The sequence below is a fragment of the Falco peregrinus genome, chromosome 16 (genome assembly GCF_023634155.1).
Source record: "Falco peregrinus isolate bFalPer1 chromosome 16, bFalPer1.pri, whole genome shotgun sequence".
In the NCBI taxonomy this organism is placed as follows: Eukaryota; Metazoa; Chordata; class Aves; order Falconiformes; family Falconidae; genus Falco; species Falco peregrinus.
The window spans coordinates 7,283,472-7,304,568 of NC_073736.1; the positions used below are offsets into that span (position 1 = coordinate 7,283,472).

The 21,097-nt window shown below is 56.1% G+C and overlaps 1 protein-coding gene across 1 annotated transcript; it reads left to right on the top strand.

The window, feature by feature from the left end:
• The first annotated feature begins 333 nt into the window (after nucleotides 1-333).
• WNT2B (Wnt family member 2B) lies at nucleotides 334-18,350 on the top strand. The gene is made up of 5 exons (XM_055820006.1): nucleotides 334-724; nucleotides 12,806-13,026; nucleotides 14,654-14,931; nucleotides 15,359-15,623; nucleotides 17,024-18,350. Exons 1-5 carry the CDS (start codon nucleotides 561-563, stop codon nucleotides 17,251-17,253), a joined length of 1,158 nt encoding a protein of 385 aa, XP_055675981.1. The 5' UTR covers nucleotides 334-560; the 3' UTR covers nucleotides 17,254-18,350.
• Nucleotides 18,351-21,097: the final 2,747 nt, after the last annotated feature.

Consider the following 21,097-nt stretch of genomic DNA (forward strand, 5'->3'; position numbering starts at 1 on the left):
GGCGGCTCCGCGTCCCGTTCCTGCGGGTGCGGGCGCGGTCCCGGGGCGCGGCGGCGGGGCGGCGGCGGGGGCAGCCCCGGCGGTGGGCAGGAGCCCGGGGGGGCTGTCCGACGTGCCCTCGGGGAGGCGGGGGTCGGCCCGGCCGGAGCGGCGGCTCTGCGCCTCTGACTCTGCCCAATGAGAGCCCGCAGCACGGCGGGCGCTGTCAGTATTTGGCCACGGCCCCCGCGCTCCCATCCCCAGAGCGGCCTCGCCCTCCGCGCAGGGACCTCCATGGCCCGGCCCGGCCACGCCGCCCGCCCGCCGCTCGGGGGGCGCCGGCCCCCGCTGAGCGCCCCGGCGCCGCCACCCCTCCGCCCGGCCCGGCCCGGCCCGGCCCTGCCCTGCCGCCCCCCGCGCAGCAGCATGCGCCTGGGAGCGGGGGCCCAGCCGGGGCTCGCTCAGCAGCGCGGAGCCGGCAGCCGCGCCGCGGGGCCGTGACGGGCAGTGCCCCCAAGGGGAGCGCGGGCAGGACCCCCCTCCCCGGTCATTTCTCCATCTGGACGCCGCCCCGGAGAGATATGCTCAGCCCAAACCGCCTGGAAGCGTCTCCTGGGATTGCCTTGGCCCCCGGGCGTGCGGAGTGCGGAGCCTTCCCCCGGACGGCGGGCGCAGCCCCCCGGCTTTGCCTGCCCCTCGTCCTCCTCCTGCTGGCCCTGACGCCCCGCGCCGACTCCTCGTGGTGGTGAGTCCCCGCGACGGGCCCGCCCGCCCCGACGGGCCCCGGGCTGCCGCCGGCGGGAGCTGCGCGGGGCTCGGCCGCGGGATGGGGATGGCGGTGGGGATGGGCGGTGGTGGGGGAAGCCCGGCCGGGGGGTGCCGCCGCCAGAGCCCCGCGCCCGACGTACGGCCGTGGGAGCCCCACGCGGGGCAGCGGCGGCCGGCCGGGGCCTCCCGGTTCCCCCCCGCGCCGCCGGGTCGCAGTGCCGCGGCAGGACGGCACCGGGACCCCCTGGCAGCCCGGCGGCAGGACGGGCTCGGGGGTCCCCGCCGCGCCACCTGCGCGGCTCCGGCTCCGGCCCCGGCGGCGCGGGGGAGCGGGCGGAGGGGCGCCCGCCTTCGCCCCCAGCCTGCCGCGGGGCCGGGGCTGTCCCCGGGGCGCAGCCCCGCGAGGCTCCCGCGCCCCCCAAAAAGCGCCGTCGCCGCTCGTTCGCCCCCGGGGCCGGGACCTGCCGCGGTCCCCCCCCGGCTCCCGCCGCATCTGCCGGGGAGCCGGGCCCCACGGGCCGCCCCCACGGGGAAACCGTCCCTCGGCGGCAGCGAGCGGGGATCGCCCGGCGCTGCGGCAGCCGCCGGCAGCTGCCCTGATCCACCCGCTGCGATCCGGGGATCGGGCTGGAGCTCCCGCATCCCTGCGGGCTGCGGCGTCGCCCCGCGCACTTGCCTCACGGCTTCTCCTAAGCTAAGAAGTTGCTGTTCCCCCTCGTTTGGATAAGACGAGGCTCTGTACCATATAGAAACGATGCCATAGGAGACACCCGCCTTCTAGAAATTAACCTCCTCCCGCCCCAGTTCTGTAACAATGAGAATTCATGTATGCAGAATGAGAGTAATTAAGAAAACGAGGACTGCGTAGTTTTCCAAGCAACCCCGTGCTGCTTCAGTAGTTCGGTTACACTGCAGAAAAAAAGGAGTTTGCTGCAGAAAAGATCTCAGGGTCCCCCACCCTGCAAAAGTCCTCTCTAGTCCTGTGGAAAATAGTTTTCCACGCCAATCTCATCATCATTAGAACATTGCAGTGGATGAAGCAGAACTTAATCAAATTCAACCCATCTGCCCCTGCAAGGGAATGGTGGTTCCTGGAATTCCTCAACTACTGTGGAGCACGGTGTGAGGGCCAGGGAGCACTTAATAGTCACGCTGATAACGCAGGTATTCCTGGTGTTTGAGAGCACGTCTAGGCGTGTGGCAGCCGTGGCCAGGCTGGCATCCCTGGGAGAGCGGTTCCAGGGTGAGGAAGGCGAACGGGAAGGCTGTGGGGCTGGGGGGGGAGCAGGAGCCCCCAGAGACGTGCTGCTCGGGCAGCAGGATGCAACCAGGCACAAAAGGTGGGTGGCGTGAGGGGCGACTCCTTCGGGGGGCACATCTGATGCAAAGCAGCAAGACCAGTGCCGTTCCCGGCCATGGCCAGAGGAGATCTGCAGGTGGTCACCCCATGGGGAACCGAAATCGCTGGTCGAGATGAGGCACCCTCAGCGAGTATCGGGTCGATACAAGCGCCGGCCTGGCTTCCAGCTGCCAGATCTGCCCCCACCCATCAGGGCAGGCGAAGACAGGACAGCATCCGTGGGGAAGGTGATGTTGCTGATCTGCTAGAAGCCGAGGAAGGAAGGAAGAGTCTTAGGGCAGCAGAGGAGTGGGATTATTTCTATCAAGGAGGCAAGAGAAGGGGAGGCTTGTCGGAGCTGAGGAGTGGGTACATGGGGTGAAGTAGGCTGGAAAAAGATGTGGTACCAAGTAGTCACAGCATCATCTGTGCCCAGCACTGGGCAGTTCTGGTAACATGGATGCTGCCTGAAAGGTGAAAATTCTTTCTTTAGGGTGAGTGTGAAAAGCGCCTATTTTCCTCGCTGTTGTACCACGCTTCTCCCCACAATGGCTCTGCCACAGTGTCTGCCCTAATTCCAAGCACACATCTCTTCCCAACAAGCGGGAGGAAAACCAGCCACATTTTAAGCCTTAGTAGCTGTGGCTTGTTTGGAGGAAGCTAGATTTATCTCTCGCAGCGGTTTGGGCTCTCAGCTTGCAGACAGACCCCCGACCGGCAGCTTCTCGCTCGAGGGAGAAGGGAGAGCGGGGGGCAGCCCCTGGGGGGCTGGGGCAGGAGCCCAGTCAGGGCAGCCGTCGCCGGGGCAGCCAGGCACGATTCCTTTGAATATTTTCAGCAAGCGGAATTGGTCCCAGGGACCTTCAGTACGTGACTTTTAAAACAAAAGAAAAAATTAGAAACCAAATATATTAAGCTCTATAAAGTTCACATTTTTGATAGTACTTTCTCTTCTGTAGACCAGAACATTCCTAAGAAAAGTCTTCACTGAAACGAGCACTGTTCTGCTGGACGTGTCAGTTCTGATAAAATAGCATGTTTAGATGAAATTGTGTTTTACTGAAAATGGTTTCAGCCAGCTGTGGTTTGGGAAAAAATTATTCAGTGATTTACATAGGTTTCCAAGCACATCTTTAGCACTACTGATATTACAGTAAATGCATTTGGTGGTGCATCATCGTTCCTTATTTTTATTATTATTGCCAAATTCTTCCAGGGATTCACACACAATAAACTTGTGGAAATAGAGGAAATGCTTCTCATTTTCAGAGTCAACTTTTAAAGTAGATTAATAGAAAAAACTGGGTCAGTTCTGATCACAGTACATGGAAAGGAAATATCAACCAAATGTTTCTTCTAAACAACTGCAAATTATTAATTTTCAATGACGTCAGGCACGGCCTGCACCGCCTCGCAAAAAAACGCCAGGAACTGGTGAACTTTGGTGCTGGAAAAAGCGCCGGTGGGTGCGTGTGTGTGTATGTGCGTGTGCTCGGAGCACGCAGCGGCGAGAACAGTGTTTGTGTGGGCAGGGGGACATGCTCAGGCAGGGGGACACACTCGGGGCGGTGCAGTTGCAACCGGCGGCACTGCCTGGGCTCCGAGGCCGCCGTGACTGGCAGCGGGACGGCCATGGCTGTGGGGAGCAGCATCCATACAGAAATGCTCCCAAACTATAAAGTGTTACTTAGCAACAAAATACCAGCTGAAACACAGATGGAAATTAAGAAGGAATGCAACAGGAAAATCCCTAAATCCCGTTTACACTCGAGTGCACTTGGGTAGGGAGAGCAGCATCATCCAGGGACGGCGGCTGTCCCCTGGCGGGCGCCTGCCTGGCAGGGCTGTGCCCCACGCGCGCCGCGGGAGGACGTCGGGCCCCAAAAGCGGCCTCCAAAATTCCTTCTGAAAGATTTGGAAGCCTAGACAAACATTGCTTATAAACATAAACTGTGCAATAAACAAACTTGGTGTAAATAACTAAGTAGAGTTTACTTGCTATTGAGAGCCCCACTAGCTGCTCTGGTGTGGAAAGCCATTTTAAACTGAAGGTTTGGTTAAAGAAAAATGTACACAAAGCCAATGCGCACACCCCCTGCACCCCACCCTCACACATACCCGCTCGCCTGCAAGCCCGCATGAACACACCCCCCAACCCCCGGCACACCAAATCCTTGTTAGCTAACTTGTTTATTGCTAACCACAGCCGTTGGAAACTACAAATATTTAATTTCATCTGGCATTGGAACAGATGGGAGGCATCAGGCTCCCAAAGAGATAAAACAAATCTGGGGAAGGAAGACTAGTGCGAGCTCGGGTGCGGGTCGGGGAGCGTGCGGGAGCTTGGCGGCCACGTGGGGCTCCTCGTGGCATCGGCAGGTTACAGGGCTTGTGGAGGAGCTGCTGCACCCCGCGGCGTGATGCCTGAACGGGCACTTTTAGGGATGCTGTAAGTCCAGAGTTAGGCAGCCACCACGCTCCAGCTCCCTTCCTTGGCCAGGGAAGGAGGTGTGTGTTTATGGGCAGGGAAGACACACCAAGGTTGTGAAGCAGGAGCATGCATCGCACTCTCTGTGTTAGAGCAACACCAGGAGCTGGTGTCATGCTCTTCCCGAGGGCATGGCAAGGATGTCCCCATTGCAGGTGGGGAAGGGGACGTTCCCACCATGATGGGTAGGAAGGAGCTGTGCTACACAGCTGTCCCTCTCCGGGGTCTGCCGTGCGTTTCTGTCGTGACACCAGTGCTGGTCCTGGTCCAGGTGCAGCGGATGGGCAAAAAGAGTGACGGAAAAAACGAGCCACACGTATGTGTGCATACAGGATATAGGAGAGAGGGGCTCATTTAAACGGGCATCACACTGAGGTGTGTGGGAGGGGAAATAGCATCAATAGGAATGTTTGAAATTAAGCCAAGGGAAAGACAGCTGCATGGAGGAGCTCCACAGGCCGTCGGTGTAACCCTTTGGGGTGCGCGGGGGGCGTCGCTGCCTCCCCTCCATGCCAGTCTCAGCAGGGCAGACCCGCAGCAGTCCCGGGAGGGCTTCACTAGCAGAAGGTCTGGCAGCTCCCACAGCAGCTGTGAGGACTGCGTGTCCGTCGCTCTGGATGCCATCCTGCACCACACAGGAACCATTCCCTCCTCCACGAGTGCCCCGGCCTCAGGGCAGCTCACCTGCCACCGGCTCTCAGCCCCAGGGCTGTTGCAGGCCAGGTACCAGCAGGGGAACTCTCCATCTCAAAGGGGAGATGATGTGCAGCGTGGCTGCGCTGGGGCACGGGGGTCTCCGGGGGAGTCGCACCCACTGGACGTTTGTTGTTGCAGAGCGCTTTGCATGGCAATAAAAGCAGGAGGTCAGTGACCGGGAAGTCTTTATCCCAAGGCGCTCCGCAGCTCCGGCTGTCCAGGCAGCCACGCTTTGAAAAAGTAAGTTTTAAAGTAACGTCAGACTGATGGAGAATGAACCCTGTGGCCTTTGCAGCAGCCCTGGTGTTCTTGGTTGGGGTGTATTGAACAGATGGGTTCTCTCAGTCACTCTGCGCCGTTATAATAATCCTAATTGTGTTCCTTAGTTCATTTTTCATTAGGGTCACTTTCACCTATAGGAAATCTTTCTTACAAAGAAATGCAGAAGAAAAAAATCCTTCTGCTCTTCCAAACTCATTAGCTTTTACTATTACTAATATGGATTTCAGCAGTGCCTGCAGCCCAGTGTGAGATCTGTGCTAGGTCCTGCAGAAACACGCAGCCCCTGCTCTCAGCGGCTCGCACCCAACACACAAGATACACCACAGACAAGAGAAGAATCTTCCATCCTACTTTACCACCAGAGACCGTCTTACCTCCCCCCCTCTTAGCAAAGTGCTTTAGGTTTTAGGCGAAAAAACTTGATACTTAAGGATAAAGCATATTTTTGATGAACGATTTCTGTTGTATTCGTACGTCGCCAACATCGCCCCCAAGGAACAGCTTTCACCCAGCGCTGAGCGAGGTTTTGGTTGCTATTGCAGAAGGCACTGGAGCCCTTTTCTCCCTGTGCTTTTATAACCTCCCACGCTCAGCCCTCTCCCACGCTGCACCGGCCCAAGCACGTGGGGGCTTTGCTGCTCACCCGATGCACACCCTGCGCACACCCGGCCCTGCGCACACCCGGCCCTGCGCACACCCGGCCCTGCGCACACCCAGCCCTGCGCACACCGCGTCTCGCCTTCACAGCGCAGCAAGCAGAACAGACCTTGATTTCCAGGTCACTCTCAATACAAGATGCCGACAGCAGACCCTCCCACATCAGCCGAGGGGACAGCAGGGCTCATGTGGGTCCAGCTCCCCAGCATCAAGGTATTTTCCAGACATTTCAGCCCTTCCCACAGAAACCATATCCTACTGACTGCACACAGGCGCAGGCAAACCAGTGAGGGGACTCCGGCAAGGAACCAAAGGCACACGACTGGAAAAAGGGCGATACATGAGAAACAGAAAGATCATGGTGCAGAAAATGAAAAATACGTCCCTTGAATGGTACTGGTAGTGCCTCAGCATTATGATATTAAAAATTATTCAAGTGAGACTAACACTCTCAACATACAGAGTAGTGGCTCTAAGTGAGGAAATTAGGACTATTAATCACTCTAAGGCGTTAACAATTCCAGCAGGCCAGGATGGCCCTGTTCCCAGTGGGGCTTAATAAAACACTCAGGATTTATAATAATAAAATAATATCTCAAATGTCTATAGCACCTTGCAACCCAAAGTGCTTTGCAGTTGGCTATAAATTGTCTGCCCACAGCCAGGGAGAGCAGAGGAAGGAAAGCGCGGCATCCCTGGGAAGTATGCGAAGAACTCGAGGAGGTGAAATGCTGCCAGGCACCTTGGAATTTACTCTTTATCAGGCAGAGAGACAGGGATGTTGGATTCGATCCTATCTGCACAAAGTGTCTCCAATAGCTGCCTAGGGCTTTCCAGCCTCCCACCAAAATAAGGATTTTGTGCCGAATCAATGGGATGGGAAGAGAACAGAAGCCAAGATAGTTTTGCTCCCAAGTTGATCTTTCAGGACTATCACAGTGGTCATGAGAGCAAGGGGAGGTGAACCAGTTTTCCCAGGGAAAGGACTCCAACAGCCTCCAATACCCTTAAGCAGCCAGAGCACACTCATCTCAACCTCAGCAGCGGAGCTCTTGGAGCAGGAGTCAGCAGCAAGGAGGCTCTATGCGAAGGATTGCACAGAAGGCCGAGTATCGCCCACCTGGGGGGACGGGGACTGGGGCTCTGGCTCTGGCTCGCTTGGTGGGGAGAGGCAGGAGCAAGAAAGGCAAATTCTCTGGCTGAAAACCCGTAAGGTGGGATGTCAGAGCCGAGCCTGGTGCCTATGCCAAGATCCAGCTGCAGGTCAGAGGAACATCTCTCGATGATTTAAAAGCCATTGTGCTGACAGGGTTCATGGTGCTGTGTCTGGCCAGAACATCTCTACCCCCCATGTGCTGTTTCCCCCCAACACTGCTGTTCCCGCCCCGCTTTGCCGCCCAAGGAGTTGCAGACAGTTGGCAAAGTGGCGTTGGCATCCTTGGGAGGAGAGAAGCCACAGGAAGGAGACCTGTTAACCTGCGGTCGTTTTTTAGCCATGAACTCTCTCTGCATTAACCAGTGATGCTGAAGCAGCCCGGTGCCACGGCTCACCCCTGCCGCAGCCGGGCTGGGGAGGTTTGCCCTGTGCACGCACCCTGGGCTGCCCCGGCTGAGCTTCCCCGCGCCTGGGGCTGCCTTGCTGCATCACTATAGCTGCTTGCACAGACATCCTTCTCCCACCATAAAGCCAACGTGATAAGTCGTTTTAGTTAAGCTCAGCTTGTATTAATCTAAAATTGTACCTTTAATGGCACTGGTGCAACCCTGGTTTTCCCGCAGTGGGAACTTTCACCATTTCAGCAGCTGTCTTGTTTCTAGAGCAGAACACAAAAAATTCAAATTTTGAGGTTTGTCTAAGAAATAGGAATTTGTCAGAGAGATGAGGCTTCACCTCTGCCGGGCTGACTTACCGATTCCCAGGAGGAACGATGCTCTGCGGGTGACAGCTGGAGCTGGGTGCACACAGAGGCTTCGCTGCTGTTGCCTCTTCGGGACTGGAGAGCTGCCCCCACAAACCACTGGGTCAGCCGGTGGCATGTTAGCAATTGACCAAAATTACTGCCAACAGCTCTGCCAACAGTCACAAAAAACCATATCCGGAGGTGCCGCAGTACTGCAGGGGGCTGTTTATTTATAATGAAAGGGAAACTGAGTTCCCCTTGGCAGCACAGTCTGGTGCTCCTGGGAGCCAGAGAAAGCCCTCAACAGCCGCACAGCAGGTTTGCTCACCTGGCCAGGCTGGTGGAGAGATCTCCTTTCTCCAGCAGAAGGTCCCATCTGCCTGTTGCTAAGGTGCCTTAGACTCTGGCCATGCTTTTGGTGTCCCCACTGCTACACCTGGGGCACGGTGCTTTTCCCATCTTTTGGTCTTTCCTAAAGAACGCAGCAACCAGGAAGCTGCGTACACTGTGTCAGGGCCAAAAGCACAGTTTATTGATCCGGAAAGTTTCCAGCACAGTGAGTCTGGAGAAGAAATGAGACATACTGGGGTCTGATCCCTGGGACAAGATGCAGCAGATCCCAGGGACTCGCAGCTGACATGCAACTGCGGGGATCCCCTCCTAACACGCAGGGAGCTGCACGTACAGGGAGGAGAGCGGCTGTGGCTCGGAAAGCTCTGAGCTGTTCAAACTGTCACCAGAGCAGTCTGAGCTGAGGGCAGAGACATGACATGGGCCACATGGTTCCACAAGAGCACCCCGAGGAGTCTGCAAGTCCTGGGGGAAGCCAGGCACGCTCTTGTGGGAAACGCGGGAGTAGGACGCATACAGCATGGAGGCAAGCCATGGAAGGGGGTTAGCACAGAACGCATGCTGCCAAGTAAATAGATGCGTCTGCCTCCGATTTGCATGTTTATCTTAGAAGCAATTTAGGTTTCTCCTTGTTTACAAGAGTCAAAGTCAGCAGACTCTTAGAACAAGAACAACTGGGAGCCAGCATGTGACAGTTGTCTCCTGTTCCCCCAGTGCATCGGCACGGCTGGCACTCGCGGGCTGTTGAGAAAGCTCACTTCAGCTGCGCCAGTGGATGCGGCCGTGCAACAGATGACTTGCAGAGAGGAGGAAAGCTAGCAGGGAGCGAGGAGCGCTTCACCTCACAGGCTCTCAAAGTATTTGCTTTTGTAACATGAAATCTCTGGCCTCTGCTGCACAAGTTGCTCCTTGCGGGGGATGGGGAAGGGAGGGCAGGAGGTGAAGGTCCGGTGCCACATCGGGTAGCACGGCGTTCCTCGTAGCGTGGCAGCTCACACCCATCTCCTGGCAGCTGAACCCTAGGAGCAAATGGGAAATACAGCAAGCTTGTGATTACACACTCATTTGCAAGAAGTAAATGATGCAGCATCACACAGCCGAAGGCTGTTGGAGGGATCAGTGCCAGCCCCGTTGCCTGAGCTGAGCAAACAGCTCTGCACTTAGCAAGGGAGCGATGCAAGGGCTTTGCAGACCCTTCGCGAGGACCTCGCAGGAGGCACTATCCCATGGAACCCCATTTGACAGGGTGGGGGGTCGTTATCCCACATGCACTTAGGTTGCCCGGCTCTCACAGGCTGCTCCTGCCTCTCCTCACCATGCAGAAATCCAAGCCCAGTCTCCAGTGTCAGAAGCAGTTCCATCTCATAGGCTTTTCTGAACTCATGGCTTGGTGGTTTTTTTGTTTTGGTTTTGTTTTTTTTCTGCTGTAAAAATGCAGATTTCCCAAGAGTACAGCATTTCACAGAAATTTGCCACTTCCAGCCCAACTTCATTTTTTAAAAATGAAGTTCTTGATAAGGCAGCTGGGGACTTCCCAGAACATCCATTGTCTTTTCTATGTCAGTGTTTCTAAAACGTCAGATTTTTAGAAATAAAATCAGAAGGGATGCTTTAATCAATCCAAAACAAATGTTTGTGTTTATTCCCTCTCAAAATTCTGCTTGGCAGAATTTTCTGATGTTCCCTGTCTCGCTCCATTGCAGACTAACTGAACCCAACTGGAGCATTTCTCACGAAACGGAAGGTCTTGGTCTCACCAAGATAACCACAGCCTTTCCAAGACAGATGACAGATTTCCCCCCTCGTCATGCCATGCCACTTTCCAACACCACAGCAATCATGGGATGGATTTTAGTACATTATCTCCAATGGAGGCCTATAGGTACCGCAGCAAATATGCTGCTTGTTGGCAGCCACAAGCAAAGAGAGATAGAGCCACCGACCCCAGTGAGGGTCTGGGACCCTGTGTGGTGAGGTGCTCCCGTGGCGGTCTGTGCCCTTCGACCTGCTGTCCCTCCATTTTCTCCTGCTGATAGTGTTTGCTCTGATCTGGGTATTTGGCAGGAGAATTAATGAGAAGTAATTAGCTCAGAGTGTGAAAAAGGGAGTTCCTGGTGTTTATCTTGTCTGAAGGGTTTTCCTTGATCTCCGTCTCCCAGGGGATGGTGCTAGGCAGTGCGTTATCTGCCAGCTCTGGAGGCAGCTCCTCTGCCAGCGTGTCTTCCCTAAGCCAGCCCTGTTTACACACACCGCCGCTGCTGAACACCGGTGCCACAGCTCAGCAGCACTGGAGGTAGGCAGGGGATGGGGTCCCCGCAAGGTCCCTGCTGAGGTCACCCATCAGAGAACAGTCTACCTTTCCCAGCTTTCCCAGCATCTCTTTCCCCCGGTGAAGGCGAGCTTTGGCTGCTGCTGCAACCTCCATCCTGCAACACCACTGCCTCCCAGCAGCCTCGGCCCAGCTCTTGGCAGTGCAGGCAGGGATGCATCAGCCATCCCCATCCTTGCTGGGACCAGGCAGGCTGGGAAGAATGAACTCAGGACCAGGATACCTGGGCACGCTTCCCCATGGAATCTCTACAGCCCCACTCAAAACCACTGGCCTGTGCTACCATCCAGCTGCTGGGATGCTCCTCCACCCTGCCCTGCTCACCACGGGAGGGAACCGGCTGCTCCCACAGCCCAGCATGAATGAGGCAATTAAATGCCTGCAGTTGGCATTGCTCGATGAGCTCCTGTTGGCTTTTCTTTCCTAAACAGCTTCTGCCATCTCCCTTGCTCCCCTGCTGCAGGATGAAAGGCTGACGAGCAAGCCTATGAAAATAATGCTCGCTGTCCCTCAGACTCGGGGCTTGCAAAGCTGTGGGGAGCCGGGTTTATTATCCTCAGCTCCAGCCTGAGATGACCTTGTGCTTCTGCCAGCATTTAAACAAAATATTTTCAGAAAGGGAACAGATCCTATTGCTTTCTGTGCTCACAGGGCTTTCCTGAGCTTGTGAGCTCTCTCTGGGGCTGATAGAAGTGATAGAACAGGGCCAGAGAGAGACAATGAAATACTGCCCAAGCTGATTGCTGCTTATTATTATTAAAGGACATTCTTACTTCCAGTCTGGGAGGGCTGACAAATTTGAATCCCACCCAAACCTCATCCCTTCCAGCCAGAATCACAGCTCCGCGCTCTGTGGCAAACATCATCCTCCAGCACAAGCAGCCACTGCGTGGCTGGGGTGAGCGATGGCACCGGCAGGGGCTGACCAGGATGGAAAATTCCACGTTGCTGCTATTGTCCAGGTTGGTGTGAGGCTGCGGGCAGAGCTCAGGGTCCCTCCCTCGTGCCCGTGGAATGCTGCCCGTGGGGCTCAGCCAGGCTCTACCAGACTGCTGTTTGCACATTGTTTTTCTGCTCTGAGCTCCCACTCTCTCCTCAACCACTGCAGGGAGGGGACCAGGGTGCAGGCAGGACAGGAGGCACAGCATAGTTCTCCAAGTTTTCCAGCTTCAGGGCACGATGATAAATGTTCACCAGTACAGGAGATGCAGAGAGAGGACTAGATAGCCAGGGGATAACAGTGCGAAAGAGGACTGCAGCAGCAAGAGAGGAGCAGGCTTCACCTCTCTCCTTCACCTGAGCATTGCGTGGGTGCCTGTGCCATGGGTCGCTGTTCCCACAGCGTGCCCCAGCCGGTGTGCAGGCAGGAGACACTGCAGAGCCTGCGCCAGGCTCACCTGGGCTCCATCCTGCTCTGCTCAGCAGGGCTGGGCTGCAGAGCCGGCTGGGATGTAGGGAAGAGGGTGGAGGGAGGTTTTGCACATCAGCAAGTTCCAGGAGCTCGCAGAGAGCCCAGGCTCTGAGGGGTTCCCACAACTTGCAGCACCCCAAGCTGGCTGTCTCCCAGGGAAGATGGGCTCCACAGGGCCCCCAGCTCCCTGCCGCAGCGATGCACGCACAGAGCACAGCTTCACCCTCCGGCCTGGTGCAGCTCGGGGTTATTTTGTTAAACACAAAGCGCAAAGCCCAGTGTCTGTGATGGCTCAGCAGTGCCCTGTCCCTGCATCCTGCCTGTCTGAACCCCAGCACGGGGCAGGTCTCACCGCGCAGCCAAGCAGCAAGTTCTGCAGCTCCGCCAGCTCGCCCATGCAGAGGGGATGCTGCAAGGGGGGCACGCCACTGTGGGGGGCTGCCATCAGCAGAGCCCAGAGCAGCTGTGACACAGGTAGCAAGAGGGAAAGGTGGGCTTCAATGTAAGACCCCCCCCACAGCAAGGCGAGGACACAGGGGGACGGAGCCTTGCGCCTTCCCCCTCTGCAGGCAGCACCGTAACGCGGCACCGTTTTCTCTCGCAGGTACATTGGGGCGCTGGGTGCGAGGGTGATCTGCGATAACATCCCCGGGCTGGTGAACAAGCAGCGGCAGCTGTGCCAGAGATACCCTGACATCATGCAGTCGGTTGGGGAGGGAGCCAAGGAATGGATCCGGGAGTGCCAGCACCAGTTCCGGCACCACCGCTGGAACTGCAGCACCCTGGACCGGGACCACACCGTCTTCGGCCGGGTCATGCTGCGAAGTACGTTCTGCCACGTCCCCTTCCCACCACCACGTGCCTTGTCTCCCTGGGAGTTTCTCCTCTCGCTGGGCTGCCGTGCCCAGGGGCTTGGATTACTCCCTTAGGAGAGCTTTGCCTTTCCCTGTAAATTAATCAAGCAGTAATGGGAGCAGAGCGCTGCACTTGGAATAGCTGCGCCAGATGAGATGGAGCAGGGGGAGCACTGGGGGAGAAGGGGGAAGGAGGAGACACCTCCGGAGAACAGGCTCATATGTAAACAGTAATGGGATATATAAATATTTGGAGAGCAGGGTTGGCCAGGACTCAGCAATTCACGTGGGAACTGGCTGTTCCCTTGCATGGCAAGGGAGGCAAGGCAGAGCTGAGGCTCCAGTCCTTGCTTCGGGCTCCAAGGTGGAGGACCACCACAGCTACGGGGCACCCGCCAGCCCCGCACGAACGGCTGGGCACTGAGCCTGCCTGGGAGGGACCTTCCCACGCCAGGTGAGGGATGGATACAACACAGGGATGTACCCCAGGAGCAAAGAGAAAAGGTGTGATGGGGACAGGGGTGGTTCCAGAGCAGGAGCAGCATTATGGGCTCCAGCCACCCTGGGAGCCCTCTGGCAGCAAGCAGACGCTGGGAGCCGGCATCAGCCCCGGCGCAGGCAGCAGCACTGCGGGACAGATGATGCTGCATCCCATGATGTGCCAGGGCACATCCAGCCCCACGGCCTCCAAATCAAAGGCGGCTGGGAAGAACCTTTCCACTCGCCAGGAGCAGCTCATACGGAGGACATGTGAGCGCCTGCGGAGGGAGGGGGGGGCTTGCTCCCAGCTGGTGGGGGGATGGGGCAGCTGCCCACCGGGGCAGACAAGCAGCACAGCCTGCAAGCCGGACCCCCGGAGAGGAGCTGGCTGGAGGGAAGGGGGCTGTAAGCACCAGGATGCAGCACTCGCCTTGCCATGCTGCAGCCCTCCAGGTCTCAGCCTCTCCATCCCTGCAATGACACCTTTACTCCTGCCTGCATCCTCTCCCAGCAGAGGATAGGGAATGATGAAAGCTCATCGCCACAGCCCCATCCTGCGAGGCCCAAAGAGAGCTCTGCTGCCTTTGAAGTTGCTTTCAAAGGCTCTCAAAATGAAGACGAACATGGTTTTGATTTGCAGCTTCTTTTACAGCATTATAAAAACAGCTGCGAACTCGAACCAGAGACATAAAATAGCAGGCGGCAAGCTGTGCCGTGCGGGGAAAGCTGAGCCTGGCCGGAGCTGGCGCCAGCTCCCGCACTCAGCATCGCACCGGGAGGGAGGCAGCCTCGGCCGAAGGTGCTGGCTGGTCCTGCAGTCTCAGCACCCATGGGCACCCGTGTGACCTGGGCCACAGGTCAGCCAGGAGGGCCTGACAGGCAGCCCTGAGAGCAGCCCAACAGCCCGAGCTGCTGAGCCCTGAGAATCAGTATGAAATCCACCTTAATCTGAAAGGTGCCGGGGAAGCTGAGGCCAGCAGAGGTGGCCTTGGCTTACCTGCATGGGGGATGGTCTCACCCCCAGCCGCGAAGGTGCTGCCGCACGGTGCCACGCTCCTTGGTGGGCTGTGGGTGCCTGGCACACTCACTCCCCATCCCCATTTCTCTTCCTGCGGCAGGCAGCAGGGAGGCCGCCTTCGTCTATGCCATCTCCTCCGCTGGAGTGGTCTACGCCATCACGCGGGCGTGCAGCCAAGGGGACCTGAAGGCATGCAGCTGCGACCCGCTGAAAAGGGGCCGCTCCAAGGACGAGCGCGGGGAGTTCGACTGGGGCGGCTGTAGCGACAACATCAACTATGGGATCCGGTTTGCCAAAGCCTTCGTGGATGCCAAGGAGAAGAAAGTGAAGGATGCCCGGGCGCTGATGAACCTGCACAACAACCGCTGCGGGAGGATGGTGAGTGCAGCCCCTGCCGCCCAGCCCAGCCCCTGGCCAGCCGTCCCACCGGGACCTCCCACAGGGGAAGGGACAGTGGGAGCAGCTCGGGCACAGGAGTGGGACCCTGGGGTTCGCAGAGGGCAGGTCGTGCTGCAAATGGGGGCAGGACACTGCCCTGCCTTCCCAGTGCCCCCCTGCACGCCCTGCAGGGGAACGGTCCCGCGGGGGTAGCAGGACCCTGCTTACCTTTGCTCCCAACACGTCCTCGCTGATGCTGGCATCAGTGCCCATGGGAGCGCATCCTCCGCCAGCAGCACCCCCCTCCCTCAGGAGCCCGTCCCACACAGGTGAGGGCTGATAAGTGGCACCAGGGACAAGCGGATGCAGGCGCGATGTCTGATGCCCAGGGTGGCTGCTGGTCCTCACAGCATCCCTCTTCCCACAGGCTGTGAAGCGTTTCCTGAAGCTGGAGTGCAAATGCCATGGGGTCAGTGGCTCTTGCACACTAAGGACTTGTTGGCTGGCAATGTCAGATTTCCGAAAAACGGGGGATTACCTAAGGAAGAAATACAATGGGGCCATCCAGGTGACGATGAACCAAGATGGCACTGGCTTCATGGTGGCCAACAAGAACTTCAGGAAGCCCACAAAGACAGATCTGGTGTATTTTGAGAACTCACCTGATTACTGCGTGATGGACAAGTCAGCAGGTACAACCCAAAGCTCCACTTGCTGCCCCAAAGCAGCTTTTCCTCCCCTCCCAACAGGCCAGCAGCTCCTAACTAGCCCAGCCTGGCAGAGCTGCTGGGGACCTCAGCTCCCCCCCAGACCCCCGTCCCTCGTGGGGGGGGTTGTGCTGTAGGGGGTCACCCGGGCCCTCAAGGGCTGTTAGTGCTTACTGGGTCCCCACAGCACCTCACACCTGTGCAGGCAGGACTGGGTTTGTCCAAAATCCCAAGGCTTTACACCAAAGCTCCAACCCATCAGGCCTCTTGTAACGAACGTAGTGCAGCATCTCCTCAGAGCCTTTCTCCTGCAGGGCAAAGCTCCCTCAAACAGGCAATAAAGAGCCCGTTTTGTGCAACGGGCTGCCGGCTTCCCCCCTGAACACAGCCCGAGCTGGGATGGGAGTGGGGAAGGTGGCAGCAGGGCTGCTTGGCTCCTGCAGAGAAGATCAGTGGTTTCCCAGCCTGGAGCATCCCTGGGTTGGGGGTTTGCAGTAGCTGTGGGGGCTCGGTGGGGAAGGCAGCACATGCTCCTGCCACCCTTCAGTAAGCCCTTAGCCTGAGTGGAGAGGGCATTTCTAGCTTTGCCAGCTGCACAGCCTGGCTCAGCAGGGATAGAAACATTCAGGTTGGAAAAGACCTTTAAGATCATCGAGCCCAAGCATTAACCCAGCACTGCCAAGCCCACCGCTAAACCATAAGCACCACAGCTACATGTTCTTTAAAACACTTCCAGGGATGGTGACTCCACCATGTCCCTGGGCAGCCTGTTCAGATGTTTCACCACCCTTTCAGTAAAGAAATTTTTCTTAATATCCAATCTAAACCTGCCCTGGTGCAACTTGAGGCCATTTCCTCTTGTTGCTTGTTATCTGGGAGAAGAGACTGACCCCCAGCTCACTGCAACCTCCTTTCAGGTAGTTGCAGAGAGCAATAAGGTCCCCCCTGAGCCAGCTGCTCTCCAGGCTGAACACCCCCTGTTCCATACACTGCACCAGGCCCCCTGGGCACTGAGGGGCTGCACAGAGCCAGTCCCCATGCCCGCTCTGGGCAGCAGCGGGTGCAGGCTTCAGCAGCGGGTGTGGGGAAGGGGCTGTGCTGAGGGTCGCCAAAGCTGCATCCCTGGCCAGGCTTGCTACCCACGCTGCAACCCGTGCCCTTCAAGCAAGGCAAGCACAGGCTCCGCACCCAGCCTCTGGAGCCCACACTGTGGCACCACGCACCGCGGCAGAAATGATGGGACTTCACCACTAAGGCAGCCAGATCTGAGGGCTCCACTGCGGACGGTAGATCCGTAACCCTAGCACTGCCAACGGCCATGGGGCGGGGGGAGCATCTGAACAAGGAACAGGAACACCCTGACCCACTCTCGCTTCCCTCTCCAGGCTCCCTGGGCACGGCCGGTCGCGTGTGCAACAAGATGTCCCGCGGGACGGATGGCTGCGAGGTGATGTGCTGCGGGCGGGGGTACGACACCACGCGCGTCACTCGCATCACCAAGTGCGAGTGCAAGTTCCACTGGTGCTGCGCTGTGCGCTGCAAGGAATGTGAGGACACTGTGGACGTGCACACGTGTAAAGCACCGAAACGGGCTGAGTGGTTGGACCAGACCTGAGGAGACAGGAGCACAGAGGGAAGAGCCCACTGCCACCCTCCCTTGCGATTTTTTTTAAAACCCTGTGCCCTGAGGACATTCTGGGAGCTCTAGTTCAACTGCATGGCTTTTATTTAATTAATTCTGCAAAGCACTAGAGAAAGGACTACATTTCCCAGGAGATACTGTGGACCCTTCTATTTGCTCGGCAAAACTAATCCCCTACCTAGGAGGAGCCTGCAATCCTTGCTGAAACTGTGAAACTGCCATTGCCCGTCGTTCCCTTTGGTGCAACCGATAAGACTTGGAGGATCATCAGGATGTGATGGCTGAGGAAACCTGCACCTCCCTGGAGAATTTATGTTGCAGTAAAGCTTCACCAGCAAAAAACACTAGTTCAGAGTAATCCACTCTTGCAGAAAACATTCTTGCTTTTACTTGTTTGCAAGGCCAGAGGAAGGGTGTTGACAATCCGTAAGACAGTTCCACGATCCCTGCATTGCCCTCACGCGGACTCGGCACCCACCCCAGCTGCACTGCTGACCCCCTGAGCAAGAGCCGCCTCTGCACGAGGCCCCTCGCCGTCTCCCTGCCGAGGCGACAAGCAGAACAGTAAATTGGGACTGGGAACTGAATGACTGCACAAAGACAAGGGCCACCCCTAGATGCTGGCAGACACAGAGGGCTAGAGAAAGCAAATAAAATCTGTGAACTCACTGGTAGGTTCTGAAGTCAACAGATAACAGCATCTCTGTAAAACTCACTTGTATGTTGTGTATACTGCTTATTATTTTAAGTCAAAATTCATTATAAACCTATATCAGAAAATTAAGTTCTTTGCTTTTTCAATTCCTACACACCCAGCTGGGCACTTCCCCAGAGCAGGAATCAGCCTGCAGCGTTTCTTCTATCCACTGGGCTGTAGCTCCCGCAGTCCTAAAGCACAGACCTCCCTGTCCCAGGAGTTACCTCATTTCCCACAAAGCAGAGCCACAGCATCCAGCGTGCAAAGCCCCAGGGGAATCCCTCATAAGGAGCAGCATGCTCCAGGACATCTAATGACATAGTGCTCGGTCAAGCAGGAGATGCTAGATTAGCTTCCAAACCTTTCCCGTGAAAAAAAAACCCCAACAAAACCAAACCAAGCAAACACCCAAAATGTAAACTATCAACTAAAATTGAAGCTGATGAAAGAAGGGGCAGGCAGCTGCAGAGCTGGCAGTAGATATGTTACAGAGATCAACCAACCCCTCTCATCTCTAGAAATTCCCTCAATTCTTCCCCCCCAACTTGGGCAAGCAGTGATTACAAAGGTGTTTTATTTAGTGTACAGATATTTTATAGTCTGCTCAAAAGGTACCATTCCACACAAACAGACTTAATGCACAAGAAGGACAGTTGAACCTGCAAACTAAGCTGACCCAGGTAAAACAAAACAGAACAAAATTTATCTTAATCATTGCAATCCCTGAGCATAGGCTGAAGCTAACGGGTGTTTCTACACTTCCAGAGCTCGGCTGCCCCGGGCAGGCTGTGCTTTCTCCCTGACCCAGGAAAAATGTTATTTTTTGTAATGTTGATCATCATCGTGCTGATGGGCAGGTAAGGATGTTTCACACACTCAAAGCAAGTTTTCATGAAAGTTATAAAGCTTACAACAGCGGGAAAGGACAAGACAAGAGCAACATTCACCTGTGACTACTTTTGACTGGGGTCTGCTTTCACACTGCGATTGCTGCTGGAGGGGCTGGCGAAGCTCTCCGAGGAGTCAGAGTTGTTTTCTCCTGGCAGCAGCAAGACGTGTGGGAGGGATTCAGAGGGAGCTGAGCAAGCTGCAGTAGTGATGTCTGAAGGAAGGTCAAAGTAGCAGGATGGGATTAAGGCAAAGATTACTCTGGTCCTAAACCATCCATCGACTACTACAAAAAGCATCTCCGAACGGGGATTTTACCCAACAGCCCTAGGAAATATTAGTTTAAGTGGTGGGATTATGGGCCAGATTAGAGCACCTTACTCCATGCCAGACCACCGAGATTGCTCACGCAGAGCTGCTGCAGAGCCACGGACAAGCAAAAAGGTGCCGTTTTAACAGAGCTCTTAAAACAGTTACAGGACTCCCACCTCCCCACTGCCTGACCCATCTCTTCCAGAACTAAACCATCTATTTTTGAATCCCGTACTAACAGCATGAGAGGGCTGAGCAGCACCTTTCACCCTCTCTGTTGTTGCAGAACCTGCACTCAAGCTGGTGTTTACCTGGTAGGCTCCCGGGTCTCAGCCCTGGCCCTTCAAAGCCCTCTGAATTTCAAGGAGAGCCAATTTTCCTCAAGATTTGCTCTGTCTTGGCTGTGCCGAGGAATGCTGGCAGGTGAGCAGGAGGTCTGAGCCAGGCCAAAGGCATTTCAAGCCTGCCGTAACACACCGTCCATCAGCACGCAGGCTAATCTACCGGGAAGAGCTCCCTCATTTATCTTCATTACTGCTCCACCTACCATCAATTTACGACAGACTTTAAAAAAACGCTGCCCCCTTGGCAATCAATCCAAGCCTTCCTCCTAGAGCAGGACACGCTCCATGGGCTGGGAGGGACCCAGTGCCTGGGGACCCAGGGTCAGCCGTCAATAAACATTTCTTCCTCTCCAGAGGACCCCTGGGAGATGTCTTCCAGCAGAAATACTGCTCTGTAGCTGACCTGTAAGCCCACCTGATGAATGACACCTTAATCAGTAGCTGCTGCCAAAATACATCTTCCCTTTGAATGCAGATGTTCAACATTTTATAACAAAGGTGAAAACTCCTGAGGACAGGTTGTCTAGGGTTTATTGGCTCCCCCCTTTCCTGTATCATCACCGAGATACTAAAACTGGATTCCTTTAGCCCTCTGTAGAATAACCATAGCTGAGAAGGCAACCCCCTGTAGCCCTGCCGGGGCCACTGGCACCATGGGACTCCCTGCCCAGCTGCCTTCCCTCATCACAGCACAGCAGTAAATCAAGAGAAACAAAAATACTTGGAAGCGGGTACCAGCATTACCGAAGCACCTGGAGGAGCAGTCGTGCAGACAGCAGGGCAAGCTCAAGTCCACCCAACAGAAGAGCTGAGCGTTTCCTCTGCAAAGGGCTCCACGAGACTACACTCGCTTGTTTATTAACAAGTGGTCAGCAAAAACACAACGCCTGGCAATAGGAAATACGCTCGTTAGCTAGAGCTAACTCCCAGCGCTTGTGCAAGTTGCCAACCCGTTGCAGGCTGAAGGAAATTCAGACTGGTCTGTGTCTTCCCGCAGACGAGCCCTACCAAAGCTCCCTGTCAGCACACGCATCCTCAGCAAGCAGATGTTTTCCATCTATAAACGTTTATGAAGGCTGCAGTCTCGTCAGGGAACACTCACTCCCTCTCACATGCCCCCCTTAAGTAATCTGCCTAAAATGCACAGGGAGCCTTTTAGGCAAGATCATCTTCTAATCATCCTCCAGTCAAAAGCATGCTGAACTGAAGGACAAGGAGCAGAATTAATTGCTTAATGAGCTTCTGAACAAACGACCTTCTCTGAAGAAGGTGGACAGGACACACAGGAGGAGGTAGAAGTCAATGGAAGCATGGGATGCACATCAACTGATGTTTTCTCCACTAAACCACGTGCGAGTGAGCAAGGGCCTTAGCCCGGGTGACACCAGCATTTCTCTGGATGGATGTAGTGGTAAGGTCGATGAAGTTTTTGAGCCCCAGCAATGCAGAGGGGACACACGGCCCAGCTACACCCCTGCCTAAAGCCCCCTTGTCACTGCCATGGCCCTTTCTGTTCATCACACTCATACGCATGTGAAAGGCTTTGCTCACGTACCTGTGCCAACAACAGCATGCT

What these genes read in the sequence shown, in the direction of transcription:
- WNT2B (XM_055820006.1), top strand. Translation starts at nt 561, where the DNA reads ATGCTCAGCCCAAACCGCCTGGAAGCGTCTCCTGGGATTGCCTTGGCC. An exon ending in CGCGCCGACTCCTCGTGGTG is followed by an intron (nt 725 to 12,805) that starts GTGAGTCCCCGC and finishes TTTCTCTCGCAG; the next exon opens with GTACATTGGGGCGCTGGGTG. An exon ending in CGGCCGGGTCATGCTGCGAA is followed by an intron (nt 13,027 to 14,653) that starts GTACGTTCTGCC and finishes TTCCTGCGGCAG; the next exon opens with GCAGCAGGGAGGCCGCCTTC.